Source organism: Patiria miniata, unplaced genomic scaffold, assembly GCF_015706575.1.
Source record: "Patiria miniata isolate m_02_andy unplaced genomic scaffold, ASM1570657v1 HiC_scaffold_18, whole genome shotgun sequence".
NCBI lineage: Eukaryota > Metazoa > Echinodermata > Asteroidea > Valvatida > Asterinidae > Patiria > Patiria miniata.
The window spans coordinates 8,446,726-8,465,441 of record NW_024037056.1 but is presented as its reverse complement, the minus strand read 5'-3'; the positions used below and the strand labels follow the sequence as shown (position 1 = coordinate 8,465,441).

The following is an 18,716-nucleotide window of genomic DNA, read 5'->3' as shown; positions in this document are numbered from 1 at the left end:
AAATATGCAAATGATCATAACTGCACTGACAAGGTGTAGTTTGGCAATAACAAGATTATTCACAATATTCTTGTACATGTTCGACATCATGTGGATGTCCTGTGACACAGGCCAACATTTGAAATATAATCAACCAAAAATAAACACTCTTTTTTTGAAATCCCAAGACGAGGATGTGCGTTACGTTTAAGTAAATTTTTTTATTAAATCTCAATGTACACCCAAAAAACCAGGAAAAGTTGAAAAATCACTGCTACATTTCTACAGTAAGTTAAAAAAATCCTCTTAACCATTTGTTTTTACAAGCACATGTCTAATGCTACATTCATACTTTTAAGAGTACTGAGACTGTACATAGCTGTTAGAAAGACTATTTAAAAATCATGTCAGTATGGATCATATGCTATAGACTGTAGAGGGCAATATGTAGCATGGCAACAATTACAAACAATTAATGATTTAGGGCACATGTCACTGGTCTTCTCCATGGGCCTTATTCGTGAGTTGGCCATATTGAATTGAAAGTTAGGTAAAATCTTAAATTTTGGAACTTACAAAGAGAAATGAAAGCAAGTTAATTTATGATGAATTCCAGTCTGCTTCAATAATTATTTAGAATTTGTAATTAAACATTCCCTAACGTTTAAAGCCATATTTAAAAAAAAAAGTGACAGTAAAATAAGGCTGCATTGTGCCTGCATAAAGAGTCTGGCGCCATCCCATTCAACAGTGAACAATTAAGGAAATACATTCAGGGAACTCGACAAAAATGGCCAACTCGTGAATAAGGCCCATGCACATTGTTCAATCACGTTTAGAAATCAGTGGGCGTAAGTGGAATGAAACCCCATTCTCAAGTGATCCGAGAACTGCGTTCTTAGATTGCCAACAACAAGTGCAAAAAGTGAGTGTGGAGTGCAGTTGGCCAATTCATTTCAAAATGGTGGCTGCCATGTACAGTCGAGTCTCGTTAATACAATCTCGTTCGGACCTAGCCAAATTGTTTGGAACATCAGTCCCATTCATTGTGCACATAAATGCACAGTCGGGACCAAGGCTTTATGTTTGTTATAACCAGAATTTTGTATTAACAGAGTTTGTACTACCGAGAGTCGACTGTACACAAATGCCAATGAATTTGTTGGAATGTACTGCATAGTAAAACAGACTCAAATGTAAAGCCTCCAAAAACACACACATCCCTTCAAAAAGCAAACAAACAAACAAATAACACCAACCAACAAACAACAGACAAACAAACAAACTCGATTTATGATATGTGCAAAATAAATGGAGTGCAGTAATTATTCAGTTTACGAGTGCATTAAGTAGAAACTGCATGTATGCATATTGCTTTTAAAAACTTATAATTCATCTGTGAATCTCAAAGGTCCTGAGAAATAAAATGAATATTCCAAACATAAAAGGGGTAGCCAGAGTAGGAATGTTAAGTACCAGCAGTATATTAATCTATAGTGTTGGATAAAAAAGGAACATGCAACCTTACAAGAACATTTCATTAATATTAAAGGTATCATGGTGAATCAGTAATCAGAAAATATAAAGCATACTATTGTAAAAGGCAAGGTATTGTCAGTTATACATCTCTTATAATTCTGCAAACCACACAAGAAGATTTTTATTAAAAGTATCATTGTAAATCAGAAATAAAAAAATATAAATCATCATGTTTTAAAAGGCAAGGTATTTTCAGTTATTTGTTATACAGTTATTTTCAGTTATTTGTCATTATAAAATTGAAGCAAGGAATTGACTGGAGCAGGGGTTGATCCTGCAACCTCTGGATTGCCGTACCATTCTGTTTATTTGGCAAAAAGATCAGGAGAGATATGATATACCGGTACAGTACCAGTTTATAAATATACAATTGCAGATAAAGTTTGATATAAAATACTACAAAATTTTATTTACAGAAGGCATATATACTGCTTTTATTGAATACAATGACAAAGTTGTCACATGATCACTTTGTACAGGTACAGTCTACGTATATCATGGCAGTGTTATTAAAAACAGGAATGTCACTACACTTGTGTGTCCTTACATAATGAAAGTCTCATTTTTACATTGAAGTACAATGTGTATCAAATCTGTCATAACTCAGTCACAAGTCCTCCAAGTCACTCACTACTCATATGAACAACTTTCCTTGCCGGTCATTATTGTTCATCTGCTGTTGTGGCTGGATGATGTACTGATTTGTGTTTTACTTGGGACTCAATTTTTACGGACTCAACTTTGTACACTGTACACTAGATTTTTGAAGGGTGTCTTTGATTTCCTTAGAAAATTAATAAATGTACACGTATCCCAAAATCAAAGTGTTTTTACATTCATGTATCTAAATTATATGGAAAGAAACACGCATATGTACAAAGTTGTTTACATTTGTTAAAAAAAAAAATTTAATAAAAAAGACCCTCCTATTGTTTGATCAGTCACAGACAGTCATAATATTCTTCCACTTACCTTGCAATACATTTGTACACAGACTAGCGAAAAACAGTCGGCTTACATTCTGGTAAATGCTGTGACTAGACAAATTGCATCAACAGATGGAAGAAGTAACTGATACGTGTAGGTACCATGTACATGTACAGCTGGTATATATCAATCACCGTCAAGGTTCAAGGTTCATTTAGTTACCTTCAGTAAAAGCATGACTGTATCAAAGTAACAAGGGTATTCTTAACTGTTAGTCACTTGATTGAATTTGATTGCTGTGATGGCACAACTGAATTTGCCAGCCAGAGACCAACTTCAATTAGTGCTGAACAGATACTGAACAACAGATATGCATTAGCTGGAATCTTACCAGACTGATCTTGATACATACATTGTAAATATAAGTGTGTGAACAAAATCATGGAATCGTGAGTAAAGTTCATTGTACATGTACAATGTATATTTTTATTTTGTGTTTTATTGTACTTAAGCACAATTTATGAATGGATTTGTATTTGCATTATTTTGAAAAGGATTTTGACTTGAGCATCTCAGCATTTTTGATGCATTAAAAATGACATGATCCTCTGGCATGTCGTTTATGAAGGGATTAGTGTTTGGTTGTTGTGGGGGAGGTTCTTCAATAGAAGTGAAGCTTTCATCAATGAGTGGTGTTGGGTGGAGTGCGTTCAAATGCTCCATGGTCATGTACGGAGGATAAGAATGCTGAACCTCCTGTGGGTCATCTGAACCATAAGGTGCAACCCGATAGGTAGGGTCAATCCAAGACTGTGCATCTCTCTCCTGAGCTGCAAGGACATCATCTTGAGACCCAAAGGCTGAGTCACTTGGTGAATGAGGTCTGATACGGACTGGTTCATAAGCTCCATCATCATCTTGAACCAGTCTGTTAGGGATAATACGCACCAGGGGCACGCTCTGCTGCTGCTGCTGCTGCTGTTGCTGTGTTGGTCGCTGTTGTTTGGTGGCCTGCTGTTGCTGCTGAGTCCTGTGTGTACGCCAATCCAAATACTTAATCAAGACGATAAGAACAACAACAACACTGATAAAAGTGGCCACCCCGACCACAATGTAGATGATGACAGGATCCAGCTGAGAGTTCTGTTTCATGTTTTGCTTGACTGCCTGGAGGTTATAGTCAGTGGTCACAATGCTCTTGACTGAAGTGATCTGGGTAGATGGTACCACTGAAGCAGCTGGAACAAAACCAAAAATCTGTGGCCCTGGACAAATTGTGACACGGTTAAGTGGGTAACCTCTCAATTCCTGAGGCCAGCCACATGTTACATTAGCTCTGAGGGTCTCAACGTCTTCATTCTTCATGTGATCTATCACCCACTTCTTGATGGGATCTACTGAGCATGTGCAGGTCAGGTTGTTATTCTCAGCCAAGTACAGCTCATCTAGTCCATTGATCTTGTCTGCCAAAACACTGATGTCTCGTAAGTTATTGTCAAAGAGATCTAGTATCGTGAGATTGGGCAATATTGGGAAACCAGTGATTGAGAGGATCAAGTTGTGAGACAAGTTCAGTTCCTCCAAATTAACCAAGTTTTTAAGAAGTGACCCATCCAGAAATTTGAGGTTATTATTTTCTGCATTGATGTAAACGAGTTCAGTCAACGTGTCAAAGATGCCAGTAGGGAATTCTGTGAGGCCGTTGTTACCCATGTGCAGATACTGTAGGTGTGGTGTATGTTGAAACACTGAAGCATGCAACCTAGTGATTTCATTATGGCCAATGTATAACCCAGTGAGTCCATCCAAGCCACAGAAGGCATCAGGGTGTATGTATGTTATGCTATTCTGGTTGAGGAAAAGCTTCTTCAGATCAGACGCCCCTTCAAATGCCCTTTCCCCTACCTCAATGAGAGAGTTGAATTGCAGGTAGATGTTTTTCAGTGAGATGCACTCGTCAAAGGCTCCTCTTGTAATGTTACTGATGAAGTTGAACTCGAGGTCGAGGTACTGCAGCAGTTGGTACCCTGCAAAGCTACCGGCCCCGAGGTATGTAAGTTCATTGTTGCGTAGGTCAACCATCTCTGATGTGCTGCATTCATGGGGAACTTGAGTTAGACCACGATCCCTGCAGTTGGCATCCAATGCCCATGCTGTGTACTCACAGGTGACATTACAACCGACATCGTGGGATGCATCTACCCCGCTGATAGTGCAGACAAGGAGAACTATGCTGACAACCTGCGAAGCCGTGGTAATGATGATGAGACAATGGAATGCCATGGTGTTCCTTGATTGGCTACGTGAAGAAAGTCATAGTATGCTGAAAATATAACAGAAAGAGAACTTTGTTTTTGTGTAGAGATATTCACCCTTTAATCGCATAGTAAGTCAGGTTGTGCGTCTATCAAGTAGACATAATAAACAAAAAATTCTTTTACTTAGATTTAAGACAGCTCGAAAATGAACTGCAGTGTTCCAAGGGAATAGTTAAAGGGAAAATACAACATTTGCAAACATCAAAAAATAAAACTACCAAATCCTTTTGAAATACCTTGCTGGACTGTTAGTGAATGACAGTGAAAAGCATCCTGTAAAATCATGGCACCTGGTATACTGTCATTTTCAAGAAAAGTGGTATTTTTGTATCAATTTCCAACGCTGATCGGCCGATCAGCGTTGGAAAAAACTGGCTTTTTTTTCAAATACTGGCCCCAATTGACCATCGCACTTGTTTGCAATCGATTACAAACCTATGAACGGGTACGACTGGTTCCCTGACCTTACAATTCCCCAATGTATGTAAACTGCTCTGTTTCTTCTTATATGGAGTCAGGGAACCAGACTACAGGAAAATGATTGTTTTTCTTGGTTTTTATAGCATTTTCGAACCCAAAACCTCAAAAAAGTCAGTGTAACTATATTTGCTATATATTTCCAACCCCCCAATTCCATCCATTTCTGAAAATTACAGCAAAAGCAAATGATGTATATTCCCTTTAAATTATGCACATATTGACTGGCAATGAGAACTCTAGTTCACGACTATGCACCCGATAGATAGTTACCACAAGAGGGTGGGGAAGAAGTGTCATCTTGTGATCACTCACAGACCTGTTCTTGTAACCAGATACTGGCCATTGTTCATGTTATGATGAGCTTTGATAACCTCGGGGGGAGGGGGGGGGTGGACTGTACTGGTAATTGTTGGATATGGTAATGTAACTGGGTACAGTAAACTACATGTACCATAGCATGTGTATCGATGCTGAATGGATTGTTTTTCCATGCCCAGTATGACTATTTACATGTATGAGAGGTATGGTAATAAGTTAAAGGGAATATACAACATTTGCAAACATCGAAAAATAAAACTACCAAGTTTTTGCGAAATACCTTAATAGGATGTTGGTAAATGACAGTCTAAAGCATCCTGTAAAATTATGGCACCTGGTATACTGTCATTTTCAAGAAAAGTGGTATTTTTGTATCAATTTCCAACGCTGATCGGCCGATCAGCGTTGGAAACAACTGGCTTTTTTTTCAAATACTGGCCCCAATTGACCATTGCACTTGTTTGCAATCGATTACAAACCTATGAACGGGTACGAGCCAGCTAGACTGGTTCCCTGACCTTACAATTCCCCAATGTATGTAAACTGCTCTGTTTCTTCTTATATGGAGTCAGGGAACCAGACTACAGGAAAATGATCGTTTTTCTTGGTTTTTATAGCATTTTCGAACCCAAAACCTCCAAAAAAGTCAGTGTAACTATATTTGCTTTATATTTCCAACCCCCCAATTCCATCCATTTCTGAAAATTACAGCAAAAGCAAATGATGTATATTCCCTTTAATTACGTGTAACTTACCTGTGATTTAGTGGCACTGTGCAAGCCTGTTTCACAACTCTTTTCGCAACACTCACAAACCAACTGCATGGATGGCACAAAATGAAGATCACTTTGTCCTTCATGCATGTATTGCCTCTTGGCTACTTGAGTCTGAGAGCGGAACACTTCTGGCAGCCTGCTTCAGATGTCCAGGTGTTAAACACTGGATTCGAAAGGAGGAAATGGTGGGATACATGTATGTCAATGATTGTTATAATAAAATTATTTGCCAAGTTTTAAAACAAAAACTACTTTCATTTTCACTTTTGTATGGAATCTGTTTATCTGATGATAGTAATAATAATAATAGACAGGTTAAAATATCTTTGCCCTCGGTCTCAGTTCTTATGAGTCGTCACCCTGTTTCCATGTTGCATGCATAATAATGAAAATGAAATTAGACATCTCGGTCAGGGTTGAGATTTGTCAGGAGTTTTCCAGATTTCAGGTTTTTTAAGAATCTGTTCTGATATCTGGAATTTGTGAGGTTATATCGTAAATGTGTTTTTACATATAAAATATTAGTGTATGGAACAAAAAATGGTTATTACAGTAATGGTATAGGCCTATAAAGCCTTTTTAAAGTTTGTTCTATGTGTACTTATGTACATGTACATATATGTACTACACTTTAGGCACAAACATACAGGTACCATACATGCCATGGCCTAGGCCCAGGTTGCTTTGGTTTGGGGCTCTCAGTGACCCTCAAACCCTCAGCCAATTGTTTCATGGATTGTTCCTTTCCCCCAATGACTTACAAATGGAAGGGAAAAATGCAGTTTTAAAAAACAAATGATAGATCCAATGACGTGAGAGATCCTATTCGCTTGGCTAGATGCAGTCAACATGTGTATTTCTCTAAGCATTGAATGTAAAGTGGCATGTAAGCTCTAAAGGTGTTATCTTCAGAGAAATTTGACTTACAGTTACACTTTGCACGTTATTTTTTTTATTTATAAGAAACCTGATTTATGGAACTGTTGGACAAACTTTATAAGCTTGTCAGAGATTAAACAAGTAATGTACATTGTATGTGTGTGGTCCTCATTCTCAAACTTTACAATTGAAGTACCGTACTAACCTGAACAGTTTGGGTTTGTTCCACTCACGTGCTTTTAATTTGTAATGAAATTAGTGTCTGTTCCGAATATTCCTCCCTTCCACATCAATAGATAAACCACAATTATAGAAACTCTCTGTGACTACTGGTACAAAAAGGAAGTATAGTCACTTTTCGCCACGTAATCCCTTTTTATGTCAAGCTTGGGGAAATCCTTGGGATTTTCCTGTTCTTTATAAACCTCTTGAATGCTTTTATACTATGGACTTCGTATAACATAAATTGAGTAAACCTCAACTGTTCATGTACAGTATTTTTCACAAGCTGCAATTGGTTACAACAACAGTAATTAAATTGTACTCAACTGCATGTACATGTGCATAAATATGTATTGCAAATATATACACACATGTTCTTGATATTCTTTTATTCACATCATTCATGTTTGGATATGATTTATTGCAGAAAAAGTAGTGGGTTCAGATCACTTTTTTTAATTTCTACTTTTAAGTATACCTGATATTTTAAAATATTGGTACACGAACTTTACCCAGTAGCCTTTATCTTAAAGGTTTTTTTTTCTCAAATGCTTTGTGCATTATACGCCATATCATATCATGAAGGTTTTATACTAGCTCCTTGATCATATCACTAGACATCCGTTAGTAGTACACTACAAAATAAACATCCGCTCCTTTATTATTTGTGACTGATATCAGTTAAACTCACTGAGTGCCAGACGGTATAAATTTGGCGGGAGATATAAGTCAGATGACTGAACCACTGATAACTGATCAATATTTATCAACACAAACAGCCGTTGACCATAACCGAATTTCCCGCCTTTCTGCTTAAGAGTAGCACTCCTATTCTGAAAGTGGACTCTTCCATACATTGTTCAACATTGTACATGCACGTCAATGGGTCCAATGATCACAGTCTGTAGGTCGTCTTTTATATTTGTACAGTCTAGGGGATTTCCCCTAGTCCTGTTTCCTCATTGGTGCATGGCAAGCAGGGTCACTCGTTGCTGGGCAGAAATTGCCATAAATAATTTACCAAGCTCTAAGAATTTCTCATCACTGTATTTGGTTTCATAATTTCTCATCACTGTATTTTTATGATGAAACCCAAACTGTTACATGCTACAATACTTTTCAGATACTGAAACATTTTGAATTTCCAGGTACATGTACATGTACATGCATTATGTACATGTAGCTACTTAATTGATACCTCTAGTATGTCTGGCTTCAACCCTGCATGATAAATATTTTTTATTTTTTTTTATTTTACCTTTTAAGCATACTAAATACATGTATGTGGGGTTGGGTTGTTATTTGTTTTGGTGCATTCCTGTTATAAAAACAGTTTTTTTTCTCTGAACGTTTGCACTGGCAATCTGTGGCATCAATCTCTGCTTGTGACCTATACTAGTTTAACAAGACCTCAATGGGGTTGCTGTCTGGGAACTAGGTACATGTAGACAACGACTTAAAAAAAATCCCTAGCTTCCTTGTTGTCATGACCCTGGGGTTATCTCACTTGATTGCATGTTGGAAACCTGTAAACAACTTCACCCTCTATCCAGCGTGCATGACAAATTTCTTTTTTAAGGGAACTAAATTTGAACTCTTTGTGAAAGCTTGGTGGGGGGGAGAGAAAATGAAAGCAGCGTGATAAAATGACTGATCACATCCCATGCAATTTGTTTGCCTAGTGAGTGTTTTCTTTCATTCAACATCATGTTTAACTTTGGTAAAAACCAAGATTAAAGAGGTTGTGGAATGCTCGAAGACATTTCCGTCATTTTTCGGGTATATGTAGCCTAAGGTGTGATGAAATAAAAACGACTATTGTTTCTGTCATGAAATGAGTACAAAAGGTACTTTTGAGAGCTGTTTTTCAGGTCCAGTTTCGACCCGAACGTGCAACTGTGTAAAAGTCGTCGTTGCGGGCAGCATACAAAACACAGTAAATCGTGACGTAATAAACAGGACTTCCGATGCACAGTAGCATACACGAGTAGCATACACAGTAGCATAACAGGAATGCACCAAAAATTACGGAAATGTCTTCGAGCATTCCACAACCTCTTTAACTAACCACAAATCTTGTCATGGTGATGGCGCCCTTAGACTTTAGAGACTTTGTTATTCAGCCTTTTTGTATTTTGACATTACAATGCTGTCTGCAGCCTTCACCAATTGACCTAAGTTTGACTTGGGCAAAGCTCAGTGCTATTGTACTCATATCTAGGCTTTATATTTATTTAACCATAGGCATCCTGGCTCTTTGCCAAACATGCGTATTTGTTCTTCTAGGTCTACTTACTGATCCCCTGGAGCTCCAGGTACTAGAGTGGAATATGATTGGTCAGAAGTTTCATAAAGTGGTGTTTGCGCATAAACAACAATAGTTCCCACATTCAACTTTGTGTATCTCATGCCCCATTGGCCCATTATACGTGTAACACTGCATGCATTTTAAACTTAAAAACTTGATAAAACTTAAATCTTGATACATTTCAAAGTCCTGTTTTCATTTCAAGGCTAATTTTGACACTCATGTTTATTCAAATTTTAACCACCAAAAAGTATGCATAAATTTGATAAATTATTTTAATTTCTTTTTTACCTCATAACTATCTTTTTATGTAAATGCAGCCATCACCATGCTGTGAAATATGATGAAAATATTGCAAAGTAAATCCAAGAATGGATTAATACACTACAGACATATATATAGAATGGTAACTCTTTATATTTGGTAAGAACAACTATGTAAAAGAACTTTAAATTCAACTGAAACATTTATTTATTAGTGTTCACACATACACAAATTGTGCAATTATGCATGATTGCATAATTTAATTTGTACAAGTGAAAGTCTTTTATAGTGAGGGGAATTTTGTTATTGCATCACTCCACAAAATGACAATATTGATTGATGCAGTACCGGTATACGTGTACATTTGAAATGTGGCAAGTGGTAACATATGGTTGAACTACATTACTACAAAATGATGGCATATGGTTTAGGTGTTAGAGCTCACACCATTATATTTCTCTAAGCCGTTGCACTGCACATTTTAGAGTTGCTTTACCTACATTGTACATGTACAGAGTGCCTTGAGGAAAAAGGATTTTTTTCTCCAAGTTTCACCTTCAATAGAAATGAAAAAAGTTGCCCTTACTTTGCTGCACACCCTCCCGAATTAGTACTCTGTATTTTCATATAAAAATGAGCATTTGAAAGTGCTAACTCAGACTTGATTGAATATTCAAATTACGGTGATCAAGTTAAATACTAAGTTACATGTTCGCTAGCCTAAACTTGTCACTGATTGGGAATTGCACACACCTGTGCTTGTCAAAAATTGAAAAAGAGCTGCATACATCCATGTAAGTTTAAGTAACTTTTTAAATAGGAATAAATTATTGTATTGAGATATGTATTTTTGAGGTAGCAGGATGACTGATGATGTTTGACAGATCTCAAATTGAGCTAATATTCCTCACTGAAGCTCTTAAATCATGCACATTTATACAACGGCTTTTCACAAAGGTGTGGTATTTGACAAAATATTAAATGAACCATGCAGCCTATAGAATAAAACACCATTGTGGATGTTTTTATGATACAGCTCCCATTTTTCAAATACAAATTATTTTTGGTGGATGATTGAATATTCGGTATATTTGGCACTGCCCTACCAAATTGGAAACCATTATTTGGATCCCCTCTGATGTTTTGCTTTGCTCTGCTGCGATCCCTATTATATGCCAGCAGTTATGGTGGTTTATGTATATTCTGGCATGTTGCGCTTTTGCAAACGTATGCAATTGCCTACTCTTCTGTTTAATTTGTGCTTCCTTTTAAGTTTTAGGGGCTTTATTATTCTTAGGAACATGTATACTGGTACATGTAAAAATGCACTTTTGCATCCGTGCAACTTGTGTTTGACATGTCAATTGTGTTGTTTGCTGTGCTGCACCTGTTTAAGCTCTGTGCTGCATTGTGCTGTGCTATGCTATGTTATTATTATGCTGCTCTCTACTTCAAGCATTAATGCTCTGCTTTGCACTGCCACTAGACGCACTATTAATATTGTTTCCCCCTTTCATTTGCATATGCTTTGCTGGGCTGTTGTGCACGTAGCTCTGCTGCTCTTTGTTGCTGCTGCACTGCAATATTTCCTTTGTGCTGTGCATTGGTCATACTGGCTTGTATTCATTAAAAAATCATTTCAACCGCCACCTACCTGCTTAAGCTGTACATTGAGTAGCTAAGCATGACTCATCTGGTCATCACTAAGGCTGCTGCAGATCCCCAGCTGGCAGCTCCAGCCACCTGACCCTTCTGATTTACTACTACGCCACACCATCTCACACATGTACATGTACATGTACACACATCCAGGTGGTTACCATTGGTGGGCACAACACTACTATCACTGCTATTGTTGTTTGGCCCCAGTGCCTGGCTGAGTATAAAAAAAAACAAATCGCGTTGGTTTTTTTTGGAAGGTTCTATTTTAGGAAGGGTAAATACTGCTATATTTTTCATTTACGTGGGAAATTGCTTTAAAAGTTTTTTATTATTCATCGCAATGTTTGTCTTTTTGGAAAAAAAAACATGCAATCAGTACATACCGGTATCAAGCATTTTACTGATGCAAATAGGGGGAAAATAGCTCAGGGGAAAAGTAATGCTAAGAAGAGGTGGGAGTAGCTTAAAAAAAAATCCCCTTTCATAGTAGGGTGTATATTCAAACAAAAGTCGTAATTTTGAGGAGAGATTCACCAGCCTTACAACTTGGGACAGAGATTTGTGACTTTGAATATTTCACCTTCAGTAACACTTGTGTAAATTTACTAATTGTGAGGTACTGGAACTGAAATAGGCAATTACAGTGGTAGCCTCTTTGTTGCGTGTTTACTTCACTTTAGGCGGGCAAAACTAACGGCTGATTTCTTTGTTGTAGGGGCCTTTCTTGAAAATCACACCATGATCACACTACAGAGAATTTTCGGAAAGGCCCATTCGTGTTTGTTATATACGGGTTGTTAGGCACCATTTGGAAAGTCACAAACAATTTTTAAAAATCAAACAATAACAAATTACAACTGAAATACATTGTTTGTTAACCCTTTGGTGCCCAGATTATTTGGATAAGATGCACAGATTGTAACTCTTTGGTGGTCACTAGCAACTGCCCTGTGCCAGAACATTTGTACTGAAATTGTTTATGATGGTTGAATTATTAATAAATGCTTTAATTTCTTTATCTTATCTGGTGAACTCGATTGATCCTACTTGTAGGTGGACTTTCATCTTACATTTAATATCTAACTCGACACTCGTTACACAAAACCCAATATTTACTTTTGATAGCTGTTATTTTTATAGGGACTTTATTGAACAGTGGGGGTTCCCAGTGTAATTTGTGTCAGTATTTAGCGTAAACTTGACTGATAAAGTAACCATTATTTTAACTAGTATTTTTTAGGTTGAGCACACTGCACGTGCTGCGTGCACTATTAAACGCCGTCGATATCAGAATGTTCGATAATCGATATATATCAGAAATGTAATATCAAGCAATATTCGATATATTGATTTTTCCCATGTAAAACTTTAAGACCATAAAGATGTTATAAAAAAAGATTAAATTAAATAAATAAATTTCACTTGATATCAAGGAAAACCGAATGAATAATATGCACATTCACGGGTTAGGACGTGATCGATTACACCTGTTATTCGGTAGTCTCCACTAGGGGTTTTAGCAGGGCGGGCATCCGGCAAATCTTTTTTCCCAAATGACATCCGCTTCCAATCTTCTGATTGGTCCATTGCATGCTTATCTAATGCCTTGTTTTCCAGAACACAAACCCAAAATAGGCTTTACGTCTTGTGGGAAATGTTCCTTCCTCACTTTATTTATTTAAAAGGTAAAATGAGAAGAAGTGAAAAATGCTCACTGAGATTTGAACTCGGATCACCTGATTAGAAGTCAGCACTACTTCCAACCAGTCCACGAATCAGCTGCCAATCGTCGGTGATTTAAACATCGTTATTCCTTGTTACAGTCGACTCCCGTTATAAAGAGCTCGGTCATAACGATAACCCTGATGTAACGAGCACATTCTCCCAGTCCCGATCAATTTGTGTACATTACTATGGGGAAATATTTGGTTATTACGTGCACGGACATAACGAGACTTCGGCTATTACGACGATTTTGGCCGACCCAATGCGAGGAAAAGCATTGTTCTCAACCCATTTACAACGACATCTTTTCAAAACTACGGGCATTGCAGCTTGTCAACGACAGACCTTTTGTCCCGAAACGGGTATCATGCTCCCGTCTTCCAATTCAAGCAACACACTTAAGCTTCACCCATCAATGTACCTTTGTAAAGACTTCAACCCAACGTTATTTCATCTCGCCGATCTTTATAAATAAATTCAATGGGACTGTGATAATCGGCGCAGTGGACCGCTGGTCTAGTCGCTAATCCCCCGCTGCGGTTTCCCTTAGCGCGACCAGGTTTGAAGTTTGCTTACGACTGCGGTACCACGTTTCTATATTATTACAAACTAACAATAGGGGGCGCTCAGGAGTTAAGTGTTAACGTTGTAAGGAATAGCCTTTAGTACTACCGCCCGAACATCGGGTGCGTAATTGCTCCCTATTGTTGGCTTGTGGCTATAAAAAAAAATACGAAGTAAAGAACACAGCATCACAAAACAAAAGGCTCTTTTCAGAGCCACCACAACTTCCAAAAAGAGATAATTCAGTCTGTCTTCAAAAAATAAAGTTTAAAACATACCGTGGTTCCCACCCCCAAAAAAGAATAAAAAAATAAAAATCTTAAACAAATTAAGAACCCCTCCGGCCCCGCCGAAAAAACAATCCCAATGAAAACAGGTTTCCAAGATCTTCAAACGCCCCACCACATATACATTGTACAAATTTTAATCCAAAATTATTACTTTTGTTTATTTATTATTATTATCTTAAAAGAATCCCTCCCGACAAACAATAATCACCAATTGCTGCGAAATTACACATGGAGACACTTAAACCCGGAAGTAATATTAGCGCCCTCTCTTGCCCGATTCCAGCAAATGCAAAACGAAAGCAAAATGTCACTTGGCACGAATGTGCGCTATAGTTAACCGAAATAATTACAATTTCAAAGAATCCCTTCAGAAACAATAATACCCAACTGTTCCAAAAAGTCAACAACCAAAAGGCATCTAAGGATCAGGAGTCATTAAAACCCGGAAGTAATGCATGTATTGGCGCCCTCTCTCGCCCGATTCCAGCAAATGCAAAATGAAAGCAAAATGTCACTCGGCACGAGTGCGAGTGACCTACTTGCCTGATTCTTCTCAGCGATGATGCCTTTTCCTCCGGATTCAGGTGCTCAAATATTGAACAATGTTCCCTTAAAGGTATTTTATTTATTTCATTTATTCATCACCATCTGTTAAATATTTAATATACATTGTTAACAGACGTACATACCAACAAATGACCATCTTTTCATGTCTTCGGACGTGCGTTACACGATTAAAACACGCACGCACATGTACCGTACCTTATGCACAACGAATGGGGAAAACTGCGCTCCGGTTTTAGCGAGGTTCCGGCTATAACGACAGTATTGTGAAAGTCCATCGGACCTCGTTATAACGGGAGCCGACTGTATATAACTTTAATATCTCGAAAGCCTTGGAAATCATGAATCTTTTGATATTGTCCGATTTTGTTTGGGAAAATAAAATTTGCGGGCTGCCCTGCTAACATTTTCACCGACCTGCTATTTTTTCATTGGATTGGTTTGGATTTTTTTGATTAATTTCACATCACAAGTTTCTTTCATGTACAAAGTCAATGGGGCAATATGTGAGTGCGGTTGCCGACTGGACTGGATGGCACCTGGCATGTTGTTGCTAGGCATCTGTATAACCATGGTGACAGTGGCTTCGCCGTCCTGTTCACTATTGTTATGTGTCGTATTAAACACGACTAGTGATACACATGTAGGTGAATGAGCGTGAATACAGCCAGATCCTTTGAGGTTTTTTGTTTTACCTGCTACTCATGATACTGAAAAATATCAGCGTAACCAATTGAAAAAAACACAGTGACGCATAGGAGTTCAAATACTTTTTTGAAGCGAAGAGGAAATAACTCAATCTACCTCAGGCCAACTGATCTTGAATAGGCTTTTAGTGCGACTGTAGGCTGGGGGAAAATGGGGAATTCCTTTTTTTTTTCCAATCATCATTCAGGACGCTTAGCCATTGTAAGACTGCCTATTGTCATTACTTGTACAAGGTGAAGCGGTGCTGCACCTGCTGTTAGACCACCTCTGAGTAACATTTGAAAGGAATGATATAACTGCCAAATGGAGTTAAAATAAGTTTTTTTAAATTTCCGTAAAATAAGGAGAAAATCCAGATAATTTTTAACTTGGCAAGGGGGCGGGCAATGTAGGCTTTCATTAGGCTGCAGTATAGACTTGATTACTGGTTTATATTGTCACAGAATATGCCGACATAAAATTAAATATCTTTTAATGTTTCAAAATCACACACAATTTAGTTACACAATATGCTATTTCAATTTAAGAACATATTTGTAAAGCAATTTTCAGAATACATTTTGAAAATGGTACAAAATATCGAGTAATGTAATCATCTTTTCAAACAGGACATTAAATTTTGAGAATCTATCAATAATCATCACTATTATATATAAAAAAAAAGGTGAAGGGCAAAATCTTATTTGATTTATATCCTCCCGAAGCAAAATTCCATCTTATAATAGTTTATGCTGTACCCGCTGCTATGTACATCAGATTCCAACCGGCCAACCGATCCCGTTAGCTCGGTGGTCGAGTGGTAAGACAGCTGCACTAGAAGGCAGGAGGTCGTGGGTTCAAGTCCCACCGGAGTGATTTTTTACAACTTTCACTCGGGAGGTAGCACACTGAGTATACAGTGTATAAAAAAAAAAATTGTAAACGTCAGTGAAGGGCAAAACCTAATTGAATAATATCACCCCGACGCAAAATTCCATCTAATAATAGTTTATGCGGTACCCGCTGCTATGTTATGTATGTGCATGAGATTCGAACCGGCCAACCGATCCCGTTAGCGCGGTGGTCGAGTGCTAAGACAGCTGCACTAGAAGGCAGGAGGTCGTGGGTTCGAGTCCCACCCGAGTGACTTTTTCCAACTTTCACTCGGGAGGTAGCACACTACCGTAAGTATACAGTGTTTACAAAAAAATGTCGGTGAAGGGCAAAACCTAATTTGAATAATCATCACCCTGCCAGTATTTCTTTTTGAAACCTCAACTACGTTATTCTGTCTCTTTACTTGAATACCTTTGTTTGTTTTTCAGGTTTTTTTTCCTTGCCAAAAGTATAATTTTACTTTGAATGTCATTGGATAACATAATGGAGACAAACATGTTAAGGAATTTCAGATTTTTTTTTTCAGACTTACTTTCTGCAAACATTTACTAACTTCAAATGTAAAGACAAATGGCAGTGTTAAAAGCTTTTGAGGGGATTTTGAGTTCACGTAAATCATGATACTTGGAAACCATAACAATTTATTATTAGGGTGTTGTTTATACACATGTATCATGTATGTCTTTTTTTTTCTTCAAGGGTAGTCAGGTGAAGGGCTCAAATTGCTTATACAGAGGTGTATTTTATTGTGACCATAAACCAGAAACAAATTCATGCAGGTGCAATAAAAAGCCAACCAAAACCACCTGGTGCTGTTGTGTTTTCAAACATGGCATGTGTTACGTTTTCAAACATGGCATGTTTGAAAGCATTTCTGGAATTAAATTATGATGGAAAAGAACTGTTTATTTAGGTTAATAATATTACAAAGTAAGAAAGCAGGGGAAACTTTAAGGTGTGCTACCGGTACATGGAACAGACAACACTCTGCTCCATCCAGTCAAACATTATTTTCACAAGAAAATCTGACATATTTCGCACCACTAGTCGTCCTGCTTTCCATATTCTTAAAAAAACATTGATCTACCAAGTTTTCTTTGCTTTATGTGAACAAAAGTAAGAGAACATGATTCATTATTTGTTGAGACAACAAACATATTGTCTGTTTTACCTAAAATCACTGGCCTCAAACTTTGGTTCTCATTACGTCAGAACAAGTACGTCATCTAGGCATAATCAAAGTTGTGAAAATGCTCAACCAGTGACCGATGCCCAAAGCCTGAACAGTTTTCTTGTTAGGTTGGCGTAAAACACCCCAGGACTCCCTCCATGTGTTTCGTCTCATGTACAAAATTACACATCAAGTATTCCGTTGTACAATTTCTCCTTTCCTTGAAAATTGAAGAGAAGTCTGCGTTTTTTCCCAAGTTAGTCAATGTGTAACATTTGATGAAAGTGCCAATTTGCGGGGTTTTTATCTCCAACTTTCCACTTTCATCTTTAATCTTAAAAGGGCCGGGGGGGGGGGGCGGAATCCGTTTTTCCGCGATAGTCGTGAAAATATTATTCATGACCCGAGCTGTTATGACTTTTTAGCCTCGAGCTTTGCACATCTTTTAATACCCAAAAAAATGTCCGTGCCACTCGCTCTGAAAACTCCCATATACTTCGTGTACACAGATCTGAATTACCATTCGTACATATGAATAATTAATTAACCATAATTCCAAAACCCTTTGACCTATAGTCGTGACATTTCTTGGGTATGTTCATGAAAAGTTGCTCTATGCATGTACCCAGTTTCATTACTTTCATTTATTACAATTTACTTTGCGTACAGCAACACCTGTTTAATTAAAACCTCTTTAAAAAAAAATCTTTTAATTATTCAAACTCAAACATAGTCCAGATGTACTAATGCCCATCAGTTTAATTTTGCAGCATTTGAATAGCATTTTGACCATGTTTACAGTGTAGAAATCGAATACATATTTTGCAAAAGTGTACAAAAATTGTAAGCAATTTTTTGAATATCTCTCTGAATAGTGCATCAAAAGGACAAGATTCAATCAACAACCAATACCTTGGAAATGTTTCAGATAAATGATACACTTATCTTATCATGACTTTTATTTAAACCCCTTCCAATATTAAAAACAACATGCTTTATGATGTCCTGCCCCACTTGGCTTCCCGGATTCTTATGGAATTATTCTGACATCATTTTCATAGCAGTTTGAAGTTCATTCACAGGAGTATCCTTGAGAGATGGGGTTTTCCAAGAGGCTGGAGATGTAATTTTGCACCCAAAAAATCA

The 18,716-nt window shown here is 37.5% G+C and overlaps 1 protein-coding gene across 1 annotated transcript; it reads right to left on the bottom strand.

Moving 5' to 3' along the window:
- Window positions 1-1,049: 1,049 nt before the first annotated feature.
- On the bottom strand, window positions 1,050-11,843 carry LOC119724491 (chondroadherin-like). The gene is made up of 3 exons (XM_038195570.1): window positions 11,665-11,843; window positions 6,317-6,500; window positions 1,050-4,768 (listed from the first exon to the last, which is right to left on the bottom strand). The coding sequence occupies exon 3, from the start codon at window positions 4,726-4,728 to the stop codon at window positions 2,953-2,955; it is 1,776 nt and encodes a 591-aa protein (XP_038051498.1). The 5' UTR covers window positions 4,729-4,768; window positions 6,317-6,500; window positions 11,665-11,843; the 3' UTR covers window positions 1,050-2,952.
- Between the last annotated feature and the right edge of the window lie 6,873 nt (window positions 11,844-18,716).

Excerpts from the sequence above, each read along its gene's own strand:
- LOC119724491 (XM_038195570.1), bottom strand. The coding sequence starts at position 4,728 with ATGGCATTCCATTGTCTCATCATCATTACCACGGCTTCGCAGGTTGTC.